The 22,821-nt window shown below is 37.2% G+C and overlaps 2 protein-coding genes across 4 annotated transcripts in view; one reads left to right on the forward strand and one right to left on the reverse strand.

Annotated features, from left to right (window-relative positions):
• Positions 1 to 18,370, forward strand: part of LOC127968156 (ataxin-7) — a 30,677-nt gene extending 12,307 nt beyond the window's left edge. For all 3 annotated transcript variants that reach the window (XM_052569103.1, XM_052569104.1, XM_052569105.1), the window contains 10 exons: positions 4,344 to 4,448; positions 8,512 to 8,746; positions 8,899 to 9,173; positions 9,287 to 9,369; positions 11,727 to 11,995; positions 12,145 to 12,337; positions 12,464 to 12,585; positions 12,667 to 13,541; positions 15,070 to 15,212; positions 15,310 to 18,370. In XM_052569103.1, coding sequence (XP_052425063.1) covers positions 4,344 to 4,448; positions 8,512 to 8,746; positions 8,899 to 9,173; positions 9,287 to 9,369; positions 11,727 to 11,995; positions 12,145 to 12,337; positions 12,464 to 12,585; positions 12,667 to 13,541; positions 15,070 to 15,212; positions 15,310 to 15,327 — 2,318 coding nt within the window. In that variant the 3' untranslated portion in view covers positions 15,328 to 18,370. The remainder of the gene's footprint in view (positions 1 to 4,343; positions 4,449 to 8,511; positions 8,747 to 8,898; positions 9,174 to 9,286; positions 9,370 to 11,726; positions 11,996 to 12,144; positions 12,338 to 12,463; positions 12,586 to 12,666; positions 13,542 to 15,069; positions 15,213 to 15,309) is intronic.
• Positions 18,371 to 18,433: 63 nt separating this feature from the next.
• LOC127968157 (26S proteasome non-ATPase regulatory subunit 6) lies at positions 18,434 to 22,609 on the reverse strand. Its single transcript, XM_052569106.1, has 8 exons — positions 22,357 to 22,609; positions 21,174 to 21,379; positions 20,466 to 20,611; positions 20,168 to 20,387; positions 19,218 to 19,326; positions 18,853 to 19,021; positions 18,697 to 18,774; positions 18,434 to 18,624 (listed from the first exon to the last, which is right to left on the reverse strand). The coding sequence occupies exons 1-8, from the start codon at positions 22,499 to 22,501 to the stop codon at positions 18,528 to 18,530; spliced, it is 1,170 nt and encodes a 389-aa protein (XP_052425066.1). The 5' UTR covers positions 22,502 to 22,609; the 3' UTR covers positions 18,434 to 18,527.
• Between the last annotated feature and the right edge of the window lie 212 nt (positions 22,610 to 22,821).

Consider the following 22,821-nt stretch of genomic DNA (forward strand, 5'->3'; position numbering starts at 1 on the left):
TAAATATATTAAATCGAAAACAGTTGTTTTAAATTGTAATATTACGACTTATTACTGATTGTGTAGTATATGCAGCCTTGGTGAGCATAAAAGAGCGCTTAAAAAAAATAATTTAGACGACAAACTTTTAAAAGTTCACCTATGACATGCTCATAATTTCATATTTCATCCGCAGACATTTTCATAAATTGCTTTAGATACATCTTACACCAGAAACTGATATTTGATAAAGTTATAAATCATGTAGCCTATTTAACCTTTTCAGATGACGCTTCTGCTTTTGAATAGTTTTGTTTGAAAATAAACACAGATCAGTTGGAATTGCACAAAAGGTGCTATTTTAGAGGTTTTTAATTGATGTTGAGTCATCTAGTCCTTTTTATGTCCAATGAAACTGCTAAATATCAGTCTGTCATTGTCATATACTGGCATATCTATAACTGTTAAAATGACTAGATTTAGGTTAACAAACAGCTCACTCGGCATCAGGACAGCTGTGGATTAAAAAACCCTAGCCTTGGCTATTTACTTCTTGATGGTGATCTTTTGTGAATTCCTAAAGAGGCTATTTTTTTCTGATTGGTGGTGATCACTGTTAGAAGAGCACAGGTACACCCAGGTGACGCTGACGATTCGATGGCATCTTTTCAGGCGGTGATGTTTTATGGAGTGTCCTTGTGTCCTTGGAGTTGCAGTGGAACAGCGGCCATAGCCCTGCTCCTTTCCCCTCATTTAATCACTCACACTAATTAACCTCCTGCCTCTCAGACTAATGGACAGTTAGTGCCTCTCTGAGCTTCACATCAGCCAACAAAAGGCTTCTTAATATTATGCTTGCAGCTCATTTATGCCTTGAGTTTGTTTTTTATGAAGTGATTATAACCGGTGTTGCAAGTTTTTTAATGTGAAGATATATTGTCAGTGCATCTGCTTTCAATATCTAACCCAATGAAAGAAGGTAGGAGACACGTTACTTGAGGAGAGAGATGGAGAAAAGGGGATTCTGATGCAAGCCAGAATCAAAAACACGTTTCCTGCATGTGCATCAAAGCTGCAAGGCAACAGTTCCATCCCAAACACATTCTCAGAACCATGGTGACAGATCAGAGCTTCTAGTATATTATTTTTATTTTTATGATTAGTCTGAAAAAGGAGACAAGCCAGAATCGAATCTGCATCTGTTGCGTAAGCACCACAACTCAGCAAGCGAAAATGCTAGGTCACGGTTCATACTGAAGCCCATTTTCAGTGTTATGATAAATAAATGTTCTCATAGCATTAAGTTCAAAAGGACACATGCTAGAATCAAACCCAAATTTGCTGCTTGAGCTTCAAGGCTCCATTTGTCAACTGCTAGGCCATGGTTCACACAAACACATTCTCAACACCATGGTGAATATCTGATCTTGAAGAATTATTCTTAATTAATTTTTCAGAAAAAAAAGAAAGCTGCATCTCTAGCACCAAGGCTCAACGTGTCAACGCTAGGTCATGTTTCAGATCAAAACTCACTTTCAGTGCAAGGATAAATAACTGATTTTATAGCATTTTTCTCAAAGAACAGTTCAAAAAGATGGACATGCACTAGAATGTAAATCTTGTAACATCAGCCAGGATTGAAAAAAGTTTTATCGTAAATAACAGATTTGATCTATAAAGTACATACATTTTTATGTATAAAATGTATTTAATATATTGTCAAATGTAAAAAAAAAAAAAAAAAAACAATGGGGATAAAACATTTAAACTGCATTTACACATTGCTTTTCTTGTTCATTTTTCATTGTGTAATAATTCTGTTTGCTACACATTCGGTGTATCCCTAGTATAAATCAAGATATAAAAACACATATAGACTGTGATTTTGTTGCTTGCACAAAGAAAACAGAAATAACGGCATTCAACAAAAATTAACTAATTTTGTCATTTTTGGGAGAACTATTCCTTTAAACAAATAATGTTGTTTTCCCCCGTTCAGCGTATATTCGTGTTTTTTTTAGAGAATGGTCATTTGCTTGTTGTCTACTTCAAGACAGATCAAGTATTTAAGATGTTTTCTTAAAGTGCCTGGAACAGGTAGTTTGCATTTGTAGCAAGGTCCGCATTAAGCCTCACTAAATAGCAGAGACTAAGAGTGATTTCTTTCTTGCTTTTTTAATGTGCAGATATTTTTTCCACTGCTTTCATCTATTTTCAGTGCACTTATTTGTGTGGTTTGGGTAGACAGCTTTCCACAAACTGCTGTCAATTCAGAGCACTTTCTAAAAGTATAAATCTTGAAAGCCAAATGCCACCTACTATACGGTTCTCCTCAGCTCACTTGTTTATCATCTTTCGGCCTTGCAGAAATTTCACAACTTTACAACTGCCACTCTTAATCTGCAATCTCACTTTCTTTCTTCTCCTCGTTCTCCCACTCAATTACTTTTCCTCACTCCCCAGGCAACCTTTGAAATGCTGGTGCGGTGGCTGGCTATCCCTTATCACTTATTTGTTTCCTTTTTTATGAAAACAGAGTAGCGCTGCTGCGGGTGACCCCATGCACCACATGAACTCGCCCAGACGCTTTTCCCAGAACATCCCCGGAATGGTCCGGGTGGCCTCACCCGAACCGGGCTGTTGATAAACTGAACAGACAGAGTAGTGGACAGACACTGGTGTGCACTGTGGAAACAAGTTTTCTTAGGCATTTTGTGTGTGTATGATCTGATGGCAGATGAGGAATATTCAATTAAAGGTGCACTAAGCCATTTTTGCTAAACAATGTTTATATTTAAAAGCAGTAAAACGAACATGGCCATACCTCCAACAGGACCTCGCCCCTATTTTGATTCGATTCAAAAGCCAACACAGATAAGTTGTGTGAAACAAAGCAAAATCAACGTTACTCAAGTAAAAAAAATTAAAAAGTACAATGTCCGATTTGAGCCCTTCCCACTCCTTGAGTTCTCTCCAGTGCTGGAAATCTGCTCCGATATTTACGTGAGTCCTACCTCTTGCCTGATCATAACGCTTCTTTTTAATGTTTTGTTCCTCTGATACTTTCCTCTTTTTTTATCTTCCAATTCTCTCTATCTATAGTCGATCTGCTACTATCCATCTGTGCACTCAAATTAAGCACTCTCTTCTTTCTGTCATACAAGACATGCCCCTTACTGCTGATTGGCTGCAAGTGTGTTTTGGGATTAGGTCTGGCGCTGTGGTCAAAAGTGTTTTTTTTTTTTAATTGCTTAGTGCACCTTTAAGGCTCTTTTCACTGGTTAGGTCTATTATGCTGTGGGTCCTTATCAGGAGTGAAATGAATCTAGCGAGAAGTAATTTGTTTGTTCACAATAAGCAAGAACACGCAACCTGAACACATTTTCTCTGTAATATACAGTATAGTTCTGTGAAGTGTGATTTTGATTTCATTTATTTAAAAATGTAGTTTAATGCACACTACCATTCAAAAGTTTACGATTGGTAAGATTTTTTTTTCCTAGAAGTCTCTTATGCTCACCAAGTCTGCATTTATTTGGTCAAAATACACTAAAAACTGTCACAAAATCTTTCAAGAATCATCCTAGAATGCTGATTTGATGCTCAATAAATATTTCTTATCTATTTGTGCTTTTTGTAACACAATAGAAAGTTTTTTTAATAGAAAGTAAAAAAAAAAAGTTAAAAAGGAACAGCATTTATTTGAAATGGAAATCTTTTCTAACAGTGTAAATGTCTTTAATGTCACTTTTGATCAATTTAATGCATCTTAGCTGAATCATTTTATTAATTTTGCTTTTCAAAAAAAAAAAAAAGCTTACTACTGACCTCAAACTTTTGAATGGTTGTGGAAAAAAACAGTACACTTAATATATTTAAATTTCATTGCCCAAATTTTAATGTAGCATATGCAAATTGCTTTTCTTGGACCATTTGCATGTTAAACATTTGAGCTCATTAACTTATTTGTTTATTTATTTGTAGGGTTCAGAAGCGATTTATTTACATTTTTATATTTGAATGAATAAATGTATAAATAAACAGTTGTAAAATGTCTGTTTTACGAATTGGAAATTATCTGTTTATTTTTTTATTCACAAATTTATTTTTGAATTATTAAATTGATATTTGATTTCTTCAAATATATCGTTTTTTTAAAAGACATTTCAGAGTTATAGTTTTGAGAGATAGGATCATTCATTTTGTATTGTAAAGATTTTCTAATGAGCTAATTAATAATGTTGGCTTCTACAGTCATGCAAAGCTGAAAGTAGCAGCGTTGTTCTAATTGTCTCATCGTGCTGTGTCAGAAGAACACAAAACATTGTGACCTGCTAATGAGTGTTTTGTGTGTGTTTTTGCAGACATGCCCATCTTTGGCCAATGTCCTTCCCAGGATGACTTCTACTTGGTCATGTGCAGCCACTGCAGTCATGTAGTCAAACCCCAAGCCTTCCAAGCACACTACGGTAAGAACGCCGTCTTCTGTCCACAGCTGACTCGTTCTCTGTGTTTCTCTCATTTTGCTCTCCCTGCCGTCTTCAATGGAGGTGTTTTAGAAAAATCTTATCTCACTCAAGGGAATTAAGACAGAAATCCTTCCCGCCCCCACCTCTGCTCTGCCTCAACTATCACAACATGAAGAGAGAAGAACACAAGCCTTTGATACGCACCGCCAGAGTTCTGTTTACTATCCTCGAGTTAATATTTGATGTGCTCTTTTTAGTCAGCACGTCTGTGCTGTTTTATCCAATCTAGCACAGGTAAAACCTCTTATAAGGCATCAGAAATTTTCAGGAAAAAATAAAATAAAATCACTTCCATTTCAGCACACCTCTGATCTGTGTTTTAAGGAAAATTAATTATTTGAGGATTTTATTGATTTATTTTTGAGCCATTTAAAACGTGTCGGCAGTGGTTTAACGTTATAGCATTTAAGCACATGAGAATTACAAATTCATCTTGCCAAAATGCTTTGAGCATTTTTGCACATTTCAAGAAAGTGCTCTAAATCAAATGTTTGTTTGTGTCTTTTTTAAGAGAGATAGAGAGAGATTACTCCTAATGGAGCTGGGGTGTTTTTCTTATTTATCGAAATCTGTTGAAAGTGGTTTCGTTCGTTCTTTGATTTTAAAAATGTTTGGCCCAGTCAAGGTCTTTCTTTGTCCCAGCTGTTTCTTTAATTTCACCATAATTAACCTTGAATGAAAGCCTCTGTTACCAGATGCTGAGTCGATTTGTTTAAGATTCTGAAGTAATAATAGCTGGTTCACTTGGACTCATTATTTAAGCATTGGCCACAAGAGGGAGCCAAAATGTCTTTAATAAATCCCAGTGGCAAAATGCTTTGGTGCTTTTTAGCATGCTGTAAAAATAATCAAAACACTTTCTGATGTTAAGTTCAAATGGCTGTGTTTTAATTTACTTGCCATGTCTGCATATGCTGAGTGTTTCAAAATGAAGGAGCCACATTGTATGCTTTCATACTCTTGCATCTGGGCTGGTTTGCTTTGTGTCTGTCTAGTCATTTTCTCTGCCGTTTAGGTGTGATTTTATGATCTTTAGATCTTTAGGCTTAAAGGGTTACTCCAGCCCAAAATGAACATTTTGTCATTAATCACTTACCCCCATGTCGTTTCAAACCCGTAAAAGCTTATATAATCTTCAGAACACAATTTAAGAGATTTTGGATGTAAACCGGGTGGTTTTCATCCATAATATCTTTAATCGTGTTCCGAAGATGATCAAAGCTTTTACCAGTTTGGAACGACATGGGGGTAAGTGATTAATGAAAACATTTTCATTTTGGGGTGGAGTATCCCTTTAATATCACAGTTGTAGCAATATGTAATTAGGGATAGTATTTTTTTTTTAATCACAGTCACAGTCCAAAACATAATTGCAACATTTGTAATTAAAAATACTAGCATACACACATTTGACATCTTCCTAATATGTGGATATTTTAGTTACTCTCTGCCTGGTGTACACAGACATTCATGAACCATTAATGACACAGTGCAGCTGTTCATGGGCTATATCAGAACCCAAAATGAGACTTATTTGATTGGAAGATTTCCCGTGGCCATAACTGAATCCAAAAACATGTCACAGGACTGAGAATTTGTGCAGATTGTTAAAGTTGCGGCACTCTCTCGAGAGAGCCACAACATGTCAACATCAGTGCACTTGATGCTCTGTTCAGCTTCCAGAAAATCAGTTTTTCAGGACGGCATTGATGTTTAAATATTCCACAGTATGGTCTGTTTATTGCACTCAGACTGAGCCTGTGTGTGTGTGTGTGTGTGTGTGTTTTATAGAGATCATCACAAAATCACTCACTCTAGTGGTGAAAGTTTTTTTTTTTCTATGAACACTGGGACTCTTTTATTCTAGAAACTGAAAGATTAATGAGCAGATTAACTACACAGACCATGACACTTTTAAATGCTCAAGTGCTTGACTAATAGTGTAGGGAAGAATCTAGTTCTGGTAAGTTCTTCTTCAAGATAAATCATAATGAGCTGTGGTACTAAAGTTGCAAACTACATAAGAATTTGCAGTCAGAAAGTTAAATACAGTTTTAACATGACTTTTAAGGATTGGCCTTCATGTCAATTAAAACATCATATTTTTTAAACATGTATTTAAATGTGGCATAGTTTTTAATATGTGTTTAAGATCTGCTTGTTGAACATTTGCGGGAGACGTTTGATCATGATTATTATGATCATTTTATTCCCTTTATAAATAAGAAATTAATTTGTATCTGCTTCAGTTTAAAATGGGCTCAAAACGTTCCCTTTGATTGAACTCGACCAGCTGACTGTATATTATTACTTTAAGTGTACTATAACTACATTATGCATTTGTGGATATTTTGGGATTCTGCAGTCACACTGCATCTCAGTTGATGAGACCAGTTTGCATATACAGTCAGGTCCATATATTTGGACACTGACACAATTTTCATAATTTCGTCTCTGTATGCCACCCGAACACTGAAAAAAAAAAATCCGGATCAAGATGAAATTAAAGTGCAGACTTTAAGTTTTAATTTTCATACACAGTCCCCGCATTTTCAGGGGCTCATATTAAATTGGACAAATACATATAATCATAAATAAAATGTTAATCTTTAATATTTTGTTGAGAATCCTTTGCAGACAATGACTCATAGACATCAACAGAGACTGGGTTTCCTCCTCTGTGATGCTTTGCCAGGGCTGTACTTCAGCGGACTTCAGTTGTTGTTTGTTTGTGGGCATTTGTTCTCCATTTTTGAAAAAAGTACAACATTTTTCATTTCTACTCTGTGCCAATGTCCACACTTATCATCCTTCTGTTGCATGAGGCTGTTGTTTTTATGTTGGTAGTTCCTGTCGTCATTTGCCAGGTTGCAGTATTTGGTGTACAGTTTCCTTACAACAATCCCAGATTGCTTTTTCAACATGCGCTGGAATGATACTACGGATTGCTGTGATGTAATTGGGGCTTTGTCGATTGGGACCTTGGTTACTCAAATTGCTGCTGGCCCACTTTCTCAGAGCAGTGACAACATCCCAGCAAATAGCCACAAGCGTCTGTGAGAAATAAATAAGTCAAGGATTTCTTCATGGTGTCCTTTTTTATTTTTATTTATTTTTGGTGTTTTGCTGTAGTTTTATCAGCACAGATAAACACAGGCCAGACATAAGTCTAGACTGTGTGTGTGCGCTTGTGTTTGCCCCCGGTTTGCTGGAGGGCTTCGTCACAAACGCAGGGCCGGAGCAACAGGACTGTGTTTGTGTTTTTGACAGGCAAGTATGGAGAGACCAGAGCTTTTGTTAGTGCAGCACAGCGGTTCACCCTTTTGACTAAATGCTCATGCACATTTGTGTCTTGTTATACAATAAGAAAGCAAATGTGTGTATTTAGAAACAGATAGTGTATTTGTGTGTGTCTAAGTATTAATCTACTTGGCTTAACTGCAGGTTAAATCAGCTATCCATTAAAACAGATGGCTTGGACAAAGTGCAAAGCCAGATGAAGATTTCTTTAGTCCAAAAATATGTCAAAACTCAGAAGTTAAACATTTGTTTGCCCTTTGCTTTTATATATTCATTTATTGAAACTCAAAAAATGTTGTTAATTTTTATGTTAGTCTGTAGATATCAGAGTCGTTATTTGTTAACTGGGAAAAACATGCAACTTAATTTAAATCTTTAATACTCCAGAATTAACGAAAATTTAAAAATACAAATAACTTAAGTAAAAGTAAAATATGTAGTTATCTTGAAACTATTGCAGCCCACCTTAATTAAAAAATTAAAATGCTATTAGGTGGTAAAAATGCTTGACTTAAGAAATTGTAAATATTTTTTTTATTTAGTTTTTTTAGTTTTTTTTTTTTATGGTAAAAGATATAAACTATGGTTGTCTTAAAATAGTAAACTAAATTGGGAAACAAAATCTGAATAAAATGTATTGGCTTTTGTAGTCAACATGTTGAGCATTCAAAGAGTAAAATTTTGTGCATTTCTTAACCCTCAGAGAGAAGACACAGCTCCAGCAGCAAGCCCCCAGCCAGCTATGCCGCCCCTGCTGCGTTTGCAAACTCTCGAAGTAAGGGCAGCCTTGGGGGTGGAGTCGGGTTCGGGAGTGGTAGTACACTTGCACGCCCCTCCGTTGTAAACAACAGCACCCCCACTAAAATCTTAAAATCAACCAAAGAGAAGATGCCTCACCGGAAGCCTCACTTCCCCTATAGGGTGCCGCAAGAAGAGAGGTGTGTATGTGTGTTTTGATGGAGTGTAAGTGAATTTAATGTGTAAATCTGTTCTGATAAGCAGCCCATTCTGGCATAACACAAAAGATGTTATCTGAAGCACACCCACCTTTGGTACAATATAAGACTATTTATTTATTTTTCCCCTGCAGCCCAATTCCTACAGTCAAAGGTCCAGAGAAAGGTCTAGAGAAGGTCAATTGGAAGGTGGAATCTTCACCCAAACTCCCCCATGTGCCCACCTCTTCTTCCACTTCTTCCTCCTCTTCCTCCAATACTTTGTCAGGCCTTAACTTCCCCTCCATACCAAAGGCTTCACAGCTGGCCTCTGGTCAGATTCCCAATGGAAAGGGCCACCTCTTGTCCCAAGACAAGAAACAGGACAGCAGCAGTGCCATTAGCAGAAGACCTTTGTACAAGAGACAAGGTGAATGTTTATACCCTCTGCTATTGTTATGTCACAGAAAATTCTGAGGGGAAAATTATTATTTATTCATTTTTTTACTTGTGTGTTCTGTTATGTTTTTTTCCTTAAATCAGAGCGAGAGTTTAATCCAGATGTCCATTGTGGGGTTATGGATATGACAGCACGTAAGCCATGCACAAGATCCTTAACATGCAAGGTATGCCACCTCCTACACTTTGAAATATATTTTGAGTTGGAATTAAGACTGCACTTTGGACATTTTAATCCCATACAAATAGGCAGTTAATATTTTTGTTTTTACAAATAATCACTGTAAAAAATAATCTCAGACTTTCAGTCAGACCTTTTAAATCCAATTTAAAACCTAGCAAAACAAGCCTAGATGTTATACTGTAATTTATTGTATTTTTTGAGTATTCCCCTAACAATATAGCAATGTAGCGCCAATAATATAACAAAAAATTAAGCTCAGATGTTTGAATTTATTTTTGAACACATTATATTTAAATTAATATACCAATATAGCATTAATACAAGTAGGCTATATACAGGTGCTGGTCATATAAATAGAATATCATCAAAAAGTTCATTCAAAAAGTGAATGTATTTATATACATTCATTACACACAGACCGATATATTTCAAATTTATATTTCTTTTAATTTTGATGTTTATAACTGACAACTAAGGAAAATCTCAAATTCAGTATCTCAGAACATTAGAATATTGTGAAAAGGTTCAATACTGAAGACACCTGGTGCCACACTCTAATCATCTAATTAACTCCTGCACCTGCAAAGCCTTTAAATGGTCTCTCAGTCTAGTTCTGTATGCTACGCAGTCATGGGGAAGACTGCTGACTTGACAGTTGTCCAAAAGACAACCATTGGTACCTTGCACAAGGAGGGCAAGACACAAAAGGTCTTAATGTCCAAGTACATTAATAGAGAGGCGAAGGGAAGGAAAAGATATGGTAGAAAAAAAGTGTACAAGCAATAGGGATAATCTCACCCTGGAGAGGATTGTGAAACAAAACCCATTCAAAATGTGGGGGAGATTCACAAAGAGTGGACTGCAGCTGGAGTCAGAGCTTCAAGAACCACTGTGCACAGACGTATGCATGGGTTTCAGCTGTTGCATTCCTTGTTTTAAGCCACTCTTGAACAACAGACAGCTTCAGAAGTGTTTCGCTTCAAAAAGGACTGGACTTCTGCTGAGTGGTCCAAAGTTATGTTCTCCAGTGAAAGTAAATGTTGCATTTCCTTTGGAAATCAGGGTCCCAGAGTCTGGAGGAAGAGAGTAGAGGCACACAATCCACGTTTCTTGAGGTCCAGTGTAAAGTTTCCACAGTCAGTGATGGTTTGGGGTGCCTTGTCATCTGCTGGTGTTGGTCCACTGTGTTTTCTGAGGTCCAAGGTCAACACAGCCATATACCAGGATGTTTTAGAGCACTTCATGCTTCCTGCTGCTGACCAACATTATGCAGATGCGGATTTAATTTTCCAACAGGACTTGCACACAGTGCCAAAGCTACCAGTACCTGGTTTAAGGACCATGGTATCCCTGTTCTTATTTGTTCAGCAAAGTCGCCTGACCTTAACGCCTTAGAAAATCTATGGGGTATTGTGAAGAGGAAGATGCGATATGTCAGACCCAAGAATTCAGAAGAGCTGAAGGCCACTATCAGAGCAACCTGGGCTCTCATATCACCTGAGCAGTGCCACAGACTGATCGACTCCATGCCACGCCACATTGCTGCAGTAATCCAGGCAAAAGGAGCCCCAAATAAGTATTGAGTGCTGTACATGCTCATACTTTTCATTTCCATACTTTTTAGTTGGCCAAGATTTCTAAAAATCTTTTCTTTGTATTGGTTTTGTTATACTCAAATTTTCTGAGATACTGAATTTGGGATTTTCCTTAGTTGTCAGTTATAATCATCAAAATAAAATAAAAATAAACATTTGAAATATCAGTCTGTGTGTAATGAATATAATATACAAGTTTCACTTTTTGAATGGAATTAGTGAAATAAATAAATAAATTATATGACCAGCACCTGCGTGTGTGTGTGTGTGTGTGTATATATATATATATATATATATATATATATATATATATATATATCGTTTTTTCCGGACTATAAGTCGCACTTTTTTGATAGTTTGGCTGGTCCTGCGACTTTTAGTCAGGTGTGACTTATCAAAATTAATTTGACATGAACCAAGAGAAATGAACTAAGAGACATGAACCAAGAGAAAACATTACCATCTACAACCGCGAGAGGGCGCGTAGACGGTAAAGTTTTCTCTTGGTTCTAAATAAACGCGACTTATAGTCCAGTGCGATATATGTTTCTTTCCTCATCATGACGTATTTTTGGACTGATGCGATTTATACTCAGGTGCGACTTATAGACTCAAAAATACGATACGCGTGTGTGTGTGTTTGTATGAGCTTTAGGACCTCCCTAATGTTTAGATTTCTTTGAATATATGAACCAAACATTTAATTGTTTGTCTGAACTGTTACTTACCCCCCTTTTATCCACAGACACATTCCATAAGCCAGAGGAGGGCGGTGCTCGGGCGACGGCAACGCTTTGACACGCTTCTCGCTGAGCACAAGAGCAAAGCACGTGACAAGGAGCTGCAGTTCAGGTTGGACCCTTCACACCCAGCACCCCCTCTCAGGGACCCTCACCCTCCCCCCTCCCGCATCTCACAAGACCTTCACCCGGCCTCCCATGGCAATGGCACTGCCGATGCCACTAAGCCTTTGCCCCACAGCAAACCCAAACCTCATAATTCGGGGCTTCCACGGTGAGTTGCTTCCTCCTGGTTTTCCACTATTTACTCTAAACCGGTTTCCTTTTGATTGATTAGCCAAATTTGTTATAGACCTCCAGTTGTTTTTTGTTCGGCTGGTTGACAATGAAGGCAAATGTTAGGGTGCTTTTCTGTGTCTTTAGACTCAACAGTAGTAACTCTCATAGTGGAGGAGACCCAGCCATGGTCCACGACCAGGCCCATCATTCTCACCCAGCCCCTGTTGGCACAGAGACCAGCCACCTCTCCAGTGATGAGGGGGAGAACGAGGAGAGAGAGGAGGCCACAGAGAAACTGGACTGCCATTATTCAGGTTACCACCCACGACCAGCTGCTGTAAGTATAAGAAACATTGTGATCTTAAAGTGATCTTAAAGCCATCCACTTTAAAGTAGGTTTGAGTCAACCTTGATCTGAGAATGTTCAGGACCAAGTGCAAATTCCTTTTCTGCCTCTCATCAGTTCTGCACTTTTGGAAGTCGATTGTACGGTAGAGGTTGTTACGCGTTCGACCGACGCTGGGATCAAGTACGGTGCGCTCTCACCACCATGTTTGACAAGCATGTCAACTCACAATTGTGGAAGTAAGTGTGTTGAGACCCTTTCCACTTCTCCATTTCTCCATTAAACAAAATCCTTATTATGACTTCTTGCATTTACTTTAGGAAAATCCCTCTGGCGATGGAGAACTCAGCAACAACAGTGACAACCTCTCACCGGACAAGCACAAACTCCCATTCTTCCTCATCCTCCTCCATTTCTGCAGGGTTTCTCAGCTTGTCCTCACCACCGCCTTATGATAGCAAGCCAGTCCTGTCATATGGCACCACCCTGAATGCCCGCTCTTCTCCACAAGCCTCCTCCACTGAGCAGCCCGCCTACAGTAGCACTTCTAGACAAGTGTCAGCCTCATCACCCCAGATGCCTTCAGCCCACTCGTCCTCGCTACCCTCATTGGGCTCCAACAGACCCCTTAAATCCCGATCCGGTACAAAGTCCTTTAAGGCTCGGGAGCCATCCTCCAGCCTAAGTAACTCTGTCATCAAGGGCAGTACCAACAGCAGTGCTAGCATCAGCGGTAGTCTCAGTTCAGGCAAGAAGCGGAAAAATAGTTCCCTGCTTACCACCAATAGCACTTACACCTCTGACTCTTTCTCATCCTCATCTTTTAAGAAGAACTGTGCGGTAAACTCGGTTAGCCTTGGCAGTGCCTACCACACATCGCTTGCCTCCACCCCCTCTTCATCTTCATCGTCATCAACGTTGTCATCATCCCACAGTGGGGTTTACAGCGTGGGGGTAAATTGCACCCCAGGCAGGGCCAACTCTTTGAGCTTGAAGCAGGATTCGACAGGACGTGGCCCTCCCTCAGGCAGTCCAGCTGAGTCCATTAAACGCATGAGCGTAGTGATGAACAGCAGTGACTCCACCCTTTCCCTCGGGCCATTTGTTCACCAGAGCAGCGATCATCATGCAGATTCACGTCTAGAAGCCAAAAGGAGGAAGGGCTCACCTGGCTCTAGTAGCCTCAACAGCACAGGTGCATAAACCTTGTTTTTTACTTATTTATTGTTTTAATCCAGATTCCTGTTTCATTTCAGATTTGATCTAGATTCTGTTTAATCATATTTTGGTTTCAGTCCAGTTTGTTTCATTTCAGTTTAGTTCTAATACTATTTACTATTATTCCAGGTTCTTTTTAATTTCTTTAAACGTTTTTTGAAAGCATTCATTTGGTTTAGTTTAGTTTTTTTTTTTTTTTGATTCAAATGAATCAGTTTGTTTGTTTACTTTTCAGTTTTAATCCAGATTGATGTATGAAATTTAAGTATTAATTCAGTTTCAGTTTCATTTCAGTTTTAATTTGGTTTCTGTTTTAATTTTAATTTTAGTTTTAATCCCATTGTTTAATCTCAGTTTAGTTTTGTTCTGGGTTCTGTGTCATTTCACATTAGTATCAATCCCTTTTTTTAATCTTTTTTTGTTTTCATCAAGTTTCTGTTTCAGTTAATTTTAGTATCAATTCAGTTTCTGTTACAGAAACTGGTAGATTTATTACAGGTAGATTTAATTTGTTTTTTGTTTTATTTCGGTTTAGTTTTAATCCAGTTTCTGTTTCACTTTAGTATGAATCAAATTCTAGGTTCAAATTAATAACTTTGATCTGGTTTCTTTTTAGTATTTATCCATTTTCTATTTCAGTTATTTAATTTTGCTCTCTGCTTCATTTCAGTTTAGTCTCAATCTAAATTGTAATTTCTTCTCAGTTTGGCTTGTCATTTTTTTCCATTGTGTCCAATGTCAATGTAGTAATAATCTATTTTTCTTTCTATTTTATTTCCATTTAGTTGTGATCTGGTTTCTGTGTCATGTCACATTAGGATCAACCCCATTTCTGTTTCATCTTTGTTTAGTTTTGATCTAGTTTCTATTTCACTTCATTTTAGTTTTAATCCAGTTTCTGTTTATTTTCCAGTTAATTTTTTTTAGTTTAGTTTTAATCACATTATTATTATTTTATCTGATTTTAGTTTTGATCCGATTTCGGTTTCACTTTGGTGTTAATCCAGTTTTAGATTCTGTCTTTTGTTTAGTTTTAATCCAGACAGTCTAATGCCTTTTTAGTTTTTATCCATTTTCTGTTTAATTTCAGTTAATTGAATTTAGCGGTTTCATTTCAGTTTAGTTTCAACCTAAATTTCTATTTCATCTCAAACTGGCTTCAATCCTTTTTTTTCATTGCCTAATATCATTTTAGTAATATTCTAGTCTCTCTTTCTATTCTATTTCAGTTTAGGTGTGATCTGGTTTCTGGGACATTTCACATTAGTCTCAATTCTGTTTCATCTTGGTTTAGTTTTTTTTACACTTCACCACTCTTCAAAGTTTACTTCATACAGAGCTGTCAGAGTGATTAGTCTATCTTTTTTAGCATTTACATTATTGTATAAAGTCCTAAAACACTATGAGCCCAAAATCACTTGTACTGTAGACTTGACATTATTATATGCCGTTTGCTTGATTTCAAAGTGCTGTCTCTTATTCAGATTTTGTAATGACTTTGACAGTGTCAGGAGCAGGAGTGGGAGGAGGACAAGGTCCTGGCAGGCCCAAAATGGCCAAGTCTCCATCAATCAACAACATCCACAGCAAGCACGTTCGCTCTATACCTGGACCCCCAGGGCTCCCTAACAATTCACTCATACATCAGGTTAGCTTGTTTTCCTTCCCCGTTTTAGTTTAGAATGTAATATCGTCTCTTTCCTCTTAGACATTACATTTGCGTACTCTTGTGTGTTTTCCCATAGCCAAAGGCTCGTCCCTGACACAGGTGAGGAGGCTCTGAGCATGCTGAGCAGTAGGCTGGACCCAGAGCTCCCTCAGCCCCCTCATGTCACTCTGCACGAGGCCTTCTTTTTCTCTTACTCTTCCCACAATCCTCAGGGTGGAATGCACACTGGGTGGCCCATTGATGTCCTTCGTGAGGATTTCCTCCCAAAGCCATGCAGGGGCACTCTCCGGGGATAGGATAATAAGCCAGAGAGATACAGTTCTCCTGTCGGAGGTTATAATGAATCTATACAATGCACCATTGGGTACAAAGCCTGCTGCGTAGAGCATGAGCTGCCCAGCCTGAGCACTTGCGCTGGGGTCAGAACAGGTACAGATTTGAGCTGGTGCGTAGCCTCGCCAACACTACCAAGCATAGGACAGATGTGCGACGTGAACAAGATGAGTGGCTTTACTGATATTCTTCAGTATTTTAGCTTGAAGGTGTGGACATACGAGAACATACTGGACATACTGGAAACTGTAATCCTACTCAGCCTTGGAGGAAGTGTACAGGAGAGCAACATCCCTGAAGTTAGACACACAGTCAACTTAAGTTAGTCATACACATGATCTCTCACTGGAAGGCTGTATTAGATTGAGCTAAACTCACTGCGGATACAGATAGACATGACAGGAGTGGAGTTTCAAAATGAGCAACCTAAACTTAAAGATTATGCAAACTAGACATTTTTTTAGACCAAATTTTGTTTACAGGTTAGCAGATGTATAGCAAACAGAACAAGATATTTATCATATACAATTTTCCATTTATTTTTGAAAAGTGTTCAATTAGATTTTGTTTTATTTCAAGGGGATTTTTTTTTTGACTTCTTTCAGATAAGCTAAAAGAGAGTTCTTTTAGGCTGATTTATTGCAATTTCTTTTTTACAGAACAATCCAACCCCTAAATCAAACTCTGAACACCTTGTATTAACTCGAAAGCACTAGTTTTTGGTGTTGCCTAGCCTAGCATGTCTTTACTGAATCCTGAGCAACAGTCGTCTCTTGAAGCTCCAGAAAACACTGTAATCCTCTTAAAAAACCATGCCTTGGACAACACAGATATTTTAGGTACATTAAGGGCTTGATTCAGTGAACCTTTTAGCACATGCAAAAATTGCTCGTGTCAGAGCAAAATGAGAGACGGCAGGTGATGCTTCATCTCATCTACCCATCGTAGCACTAAAGAAACATGTGCTGTAATCTTAATGTACTCAAATCTGCAGTCTCGCTCACATGATTGTAGGAGAGTTTCCTAGTGAAGATGCCTTAGGCATGATATCGTTTCAGTCTCAGAAAGGGGCTCGTGGCTAGTTGACGTTGAGCCATAGACCAACATGACAGACACACTATCATCTCAGCAATGGAGTAGACATCTACACGACTCTCAATACTGTGAACTAGTCTGGCCAGCACCATCTCATCCAATAACCACTACCTTATACTGCGACTGAACGTTCCTGCATTGATCCCACACAAGCTTTTTTTTCTTTGTGCCCCTAAAGAGGTTAGTAGCTAGTCATTCTGATTAATTCTCATTTCCACTGTGGGTCTGGCAACTTAAACGCAATAGATCCTTCTTTGGCTCATTAATCTTCATAAGGATCTTGAGGTGGATTTTGTTGTGTAAGTTGAGGCTTCTCTTTAAAACTCCTGTAAATTACTGAACTCCACTGATGTCAGTCAGCAATGGTCGCTGAGAAGTAGAGCATGTTTTTTTTCTCGTGTATTTTTTTTTCCCTTCAGCTTTTTCGTACACAAAACCGAATTCAAATATTGAAGTATCCCTATTTGAGAATACATATTTTGTTAAAGAATTGTACATATGGAGATGTATTTTTGCACAAGCATTTTCGTAAACGATTTTTGGTACAATTGAGATCGTTATTATTTATTTAGTAAACGGAAACATTCTAAGGTTATTAGAAGTGGTTCACTGCCAAGTTGATAATGCAATACGCCACTCTATCCAAACACAGCTTCTTGTTAGTCGCACGCCGAGTTCCCCGACAGATTGTTGCCACAGTAGTGGAAAAATCATCCACCGTACACTATATTGTTTTCTTGGTGTCAATAGTGCTTCTTTTCCCTCATGGTCAGAGAATGTGATTAAAATGGCCCGTTTAACTGTGCAAAAGATTTCTGGCTGGCTGATGTATTTTGTAGGACTTTTCTAGCTGGATGAGGAAACCATACAGTTGTACAGTGCAAATTGTGCACCACTGTTGCCAAACTTTGTAATTGGATACACTGCTTTTTAATTACTTATTCATTTGCTTTTAACACCGACAAAAAAAAAAAAGAGAGAAAGTGCCTGAATTAGTTTCTCATCGACTGTTGTTAAGGCAGAGCTTTTTATTTCATGTATACTTTTCACAGTACTTGAATGTTATTTAAGGGTTAAAATTGTTTTTATACCTGCCTAGGAATCTCACACATCGCCCTTTTCCCTTTCAATTGGAGCGGAAACTCTGATTGATGAAATGCATGGCAGAGTAACACTTACTTGACTGACATGAGAAAAGCATCTTAGCTGTCCCTTGTATTCTTTTATGACTACTTTTGATATTAGAAATTTTCAAAGCGAGAGGGAAAGATATTTTTGTGGCCAAGTCGGTGATTTCAACCAGTGTTTTAGGCAGATACATGTACTGTTTACCTTGAAATTGTAACTCCACTGTTTTCAGACGATGAAAGCTTTGTGAAGCTGTTTGATTAATCACCACAGATCTGGAATGTGAATCAAAGATGATAAACGCAGTTTGCTTTTTGGGGAAGAAGCCTCTACATATAAAATGTACAAGTGTGTATATTTTGATTTTTTTTTTTTTTCTTTGTCTCTTTTTGTATACATATTCAAAAATAATTTGATCAGCTGGACTTTTGTGTGTTAGCTGCTATGTAATTCATGAACAAACAGTAGGGTAGATTTACTTCATATTTAAAGAAAGATTGTATAGTATATTTGTTTTGTAACAAGTTTCTGTAAATATATAAAAAAGAAAAAATAATTTATACAGTTATTTATAAGAAAAATGTCTCCGCCTCAGTTTTTTTTTTTTCCCCCAGTTGCTCACAAACCAAACAAAAACTCAAATGTTTCCTCCAATACAGTTTTATTATATTCTGTACATAAAACAAGTCCCGTTCACAAGAAAAGATGAGTATCGATCAGACGTCATATGCATGTTGACTACATGTTGATCACTCTGGACAGCTTCTGCACTCTGTTCAGCAGGAGATCACCCTTCTTTATGGTTTCCTGGTACTGCCAGTTCTTACTATCAGGTCTGTAGAGAAAAATAAATAAATGCATTTGGCTAACTATATCTCCAACAGAGATTTAAATGACCGGTCCTCACCTGTTGGTTTCCACAATCTCATTGACTTTGTCGATCTTGCAATGTAAACGTCCTGCAGCGATAAATCGCGACAGCTCCCTTGGGAAAGAAAAAGACCAAAGTGAGCGCAAAATAATGACTGTTTACATAGTTGTTTATTTGACCACGGGAGCGTACTGGTCAATGAACTCTGTGCTGACTCCGAACGCTTCGGCCATGTATCCCAGCGTGAGAGAGCGGTAGGATTCCAGGAGCTGGCTGTAGGCCAGGATTCGCATCTCTCGGACATAGTAACGGTAATGAGGAGCAAACAACCAGTCTTGCTTCATCTCCTGTTCCACTCGAGCTAAAGACGAGAAACATGGAACCTCTGAGTCCAAAACATTTTAAACAATAACAGACCAGCAGACTTAGAGAAGCACTTTCAACAAACATGGCAAATAAATAACAACATTCATCTTAAAACAGAACATGGCTTGTTAAGCAATAACATATTTTCCTCAATCGTTCTTTAAAGTCTGCACTGCCAATATTTCACTTACCTAATGACTGAAAGAATACAGAATAACGGCACTCGTAGAGAGAGAAGAGGTACTGACGGACAGCAGGTAAACTGTGTAGCACCTCCAAGATCTCAGCACCTTTAATTACCTGAAAGACCAGACATTTCATCATTTCATGCATAAGGTTATTACTATTCGATTTAATTGTTTTTATAAGGTTAATTCTTTTATATAACACATATACAGGAAGTCCTTTCCTAGCAGACAATTTTCTGAATTTCACACTTGCAATGTTCGAACAAGCTAAAGCTATTTGTGTTGCTCTGGATAAGAGTGTCTGCAAAATGCATTAAATATATATAAAAAGCAGGAGTTTTCAAACTGGTCCTGCATCCTTAAACCTTAATGAGGAAACAATGTAAAATATCTATATTTAGGTCTGTCAAAGTTAATTTTTTTTATTATTGTGCTTTCTAATGATTGGTCTAAAATCATGACATTAACCATGCTTGTTTAATTATTTTAATAAATTCTGAAGGTTTGCATGATTTTTATTATTATTTTCATATTTCTAAAGAGGTCTCATGCTCACTAAAGCTGCATTTTTAAATAAATGTAAAAAAAAAAAAAATTAAAGTTTTTTTTTCTTCCAAATATTAAATAAATCTTGATTTTAATATGTTTTCAAATGTAACTTATTCCTGCGGACATCATTCTAATTTGCAGATTTGGTGCTCAAGACACATTTAGTGAAGTGTTGAAACAGGTCCTTCTTACCATTATAAAATTAGAATTCTTTGATTAATAAAAAGTACAACAATTAAGTTCAATCTTATCTTTAGCAACATTATTTTTATTGTCAATTCTGATCAATTTTATGTATCCTTATTGAATAAGAGAATTAATTTATTTTCCCAAAACAAACAAAAAAACATAAAACCTTTGAAAAGTATTGGATATATATTGTTTTTTTAGGCTAGACAGATCACCTTCTCTCTCAGGTCCGGCCTCTTGAGAGCGATCATACACACATACACAGTGTACGTGACGAACGTCTTGTAGTCCATAAGCTCATATGAGGTGAATGTGGAGACCGTATCCAGAAAGAGCTCCGCTGCCTGCTTGAAATCCCGAATGGCCACGCAGTAGAGGCCCTGATACACCTTCAGACGATTCCTCCGGTCCCAGTCACCTCCTTCTTCAATCAAACTGTTCATTCATGCAGAGTTCAAGTGTCAGGCCAACATTCGAGGGTGACATGGATTTGTTAAATAAACAAGTCTGTACCTTTTGGCTTTCTCAGTGTTGCGGGTGATGAGGTCATTGTCCATATAAAACAGGCCAATCCTCAGCAGGTAGAAAACAATGTCTAAGCGATGACCAAGAGCAACGGTCTTGTCATAAGTCTTCCTGAAGGCGGTCAGGGCCCCTTCCTAAACGAAAGACAGAAATATTATCAATGGGTATAAGGATAAAATGTGTGGGTAAGAAGCTAAACAGATAAAAAGCAGAAAATCAAATATATAGACATATGTAACCAAACTTAAAAATATATTATATATATTTGGTTTCAAAATGTTTGGAATTAGTAAGACTGAAGAATGTAATTAAGTGTTAAGGAGACTTCTTTATCAAACAAATGCTGTTCTTTTGAACTTTCTATACACCAAAGAAACCTTCTGTAACCTGCTTTTCACAAAGTATTAAGCATTATAAATATAAACCGTTTTCAACTTCGATAATAAATAATTCTTGAGCACCAAATCAGCATATTAAAATGATTTTTTTAAGCACCAGTGAAGAGACTGAAGACTGGAGTAATGGTGATAAAAATTCATTTTTGCAACAGAAATAAAACTTTTCACAATATATTAAAATAAACACATTTCACAATATTACTGTTTTACTGTATTTCTAACAAATAAATGCAGTCATGGTGAGCATAAGAGATGACTTTCAAAAACAATTTATTTTTTAGCGTGACTGAATTCACACCTTGTCACCGATGCGGATGAGATATTCAGCTTTGGCCATCATGGCATCTCTGATCTCACTCTCTCCCTGGTTCTTCTCAGCATCTTCCAAAACATCATCCAGCCTTTTCACTTCGTCCTCATTTGCTTTCTTCATCTTACTCAACAGATCCGTGTCCACCGGCCATTTCAGCTCTTTACACAGGGCTTCATAGTACGGGGCCATATCTACAAAACACAATCGTAACATCGTTACATATACATTTGAGGTGTTTCACTTAGATCTAATTAGAAATGAGAGAATCATAATTGTACCATTTTGAACCTATGTTTGTAATCTAGACTTTGAATTACTCTCAAGCAGAGTTGGGTGTAACTAATTACTAAGACATTAGTTACTGTAATTTACTTACTCTTCCCTTGAAAATGTAAAGTAAGGGATTATACTGTAATTTAATTACAGTTACTTCTTATGTAATTGAATTTAATACAGTGTAGAAATGAATAAATACAATACAATAGTGGATTTAACATCAAAATGTTAAGTTTAACCTTAAAATGTTTGGTGTTTATGTACCCTTCTCACTTTAAATACTTCGGTGAATTAACATTGGCAACACTTAAGTGTCCAATTCTTATTATTCACTTGTTAGCAATAATATAACTGGGATATTGTCTGTTTATTATTACATATTAGTGTCTTATTATGCAAGACCGTATTAACCCTACCCAAATCTTAAACTTAACAACTACTTTAATACGTACTGATAAACAGTAATTAGGAGTATTTTAAGGCAAGTCACAGTAATAGTGAGAAGATGTAATTAGTTACTGGTAATTCGTTTTTTTTTTTTTTTTTTTAGATTAACTTAGATTAGATTAACCCAACGCTGTTTTCAAGAATAAACGAAAACTGTGACAACAGTTCCTGATTTACGCTATATCATAATAAAGCAATTAAGAAAACTAACAATGGACATTCAAAAGTGCAAGACGACGAAATGTGTTCGATGAAAACAACAAACACTTTAGCAGCTAATGAGCTAGCATGCTAACGCTACTTGGTTTAGCCTGTCAGCTAACTAAACCTCAAGAGGCTGGGAAGTTACAAAGCTCGTGCATATAACGTTACTGCAGTGGTAACGTTAGAGTAACGCTGACACATATCTGCTAAACGAGCAGCATGTGTGAGTGAATGAACTCACTGTTGAGTTTGATGGCGTCCATCAGCTCGCTCTTCACTTTAGCATCCTGTCTGTGATCATTCAGAGTCAGTAAAAACTTCAGCTGAGCTATTCTCAGATTGGGGTTTTTAGGTAAACCCTCTTCCTCCAGGTTTTCCAAAGGCATTTTTGCAGAGTTAAAAGAGATCCAGAGGAGGACGGGAGTCTAGGTTTAGCCTGGGAGCGACAATGATGACTACGGGGAAATCTAAACAAAAAAAAAAGTGTAAATTCACTTCCTCTTGCTCGAGACATCAACGCAGGGAAAAGACAGTCTAACAAAGAGAAAACAACGTAACAAAAATAATAACACTGCCCTCATCTGGTTGTATGTCATATTGGGGTTTTCAATCTTTAATGCCACAGACCTCAAATATGATCATCCTAAAATGTCTATATATATATATATATATATATATATATATATATATATATATATATATATAA

Source organism: Carassius gibelio, chromosome B11 (genome assembly GCF_023724105.1).
Source record: "Carassius gibelio isolate Cgi1373 ecotype wild population from Czech Republic chromosome B11, carGib1.2-hapl.c, whole genome shotgun sequence".
In the NCBI taxonomy this organism is placed as follows: Eukaryota; Metazoa; Chordata; class Actinopteri; order Cypriniformes; family Cyprinidae; genus Carassius; species Carassius gibelio.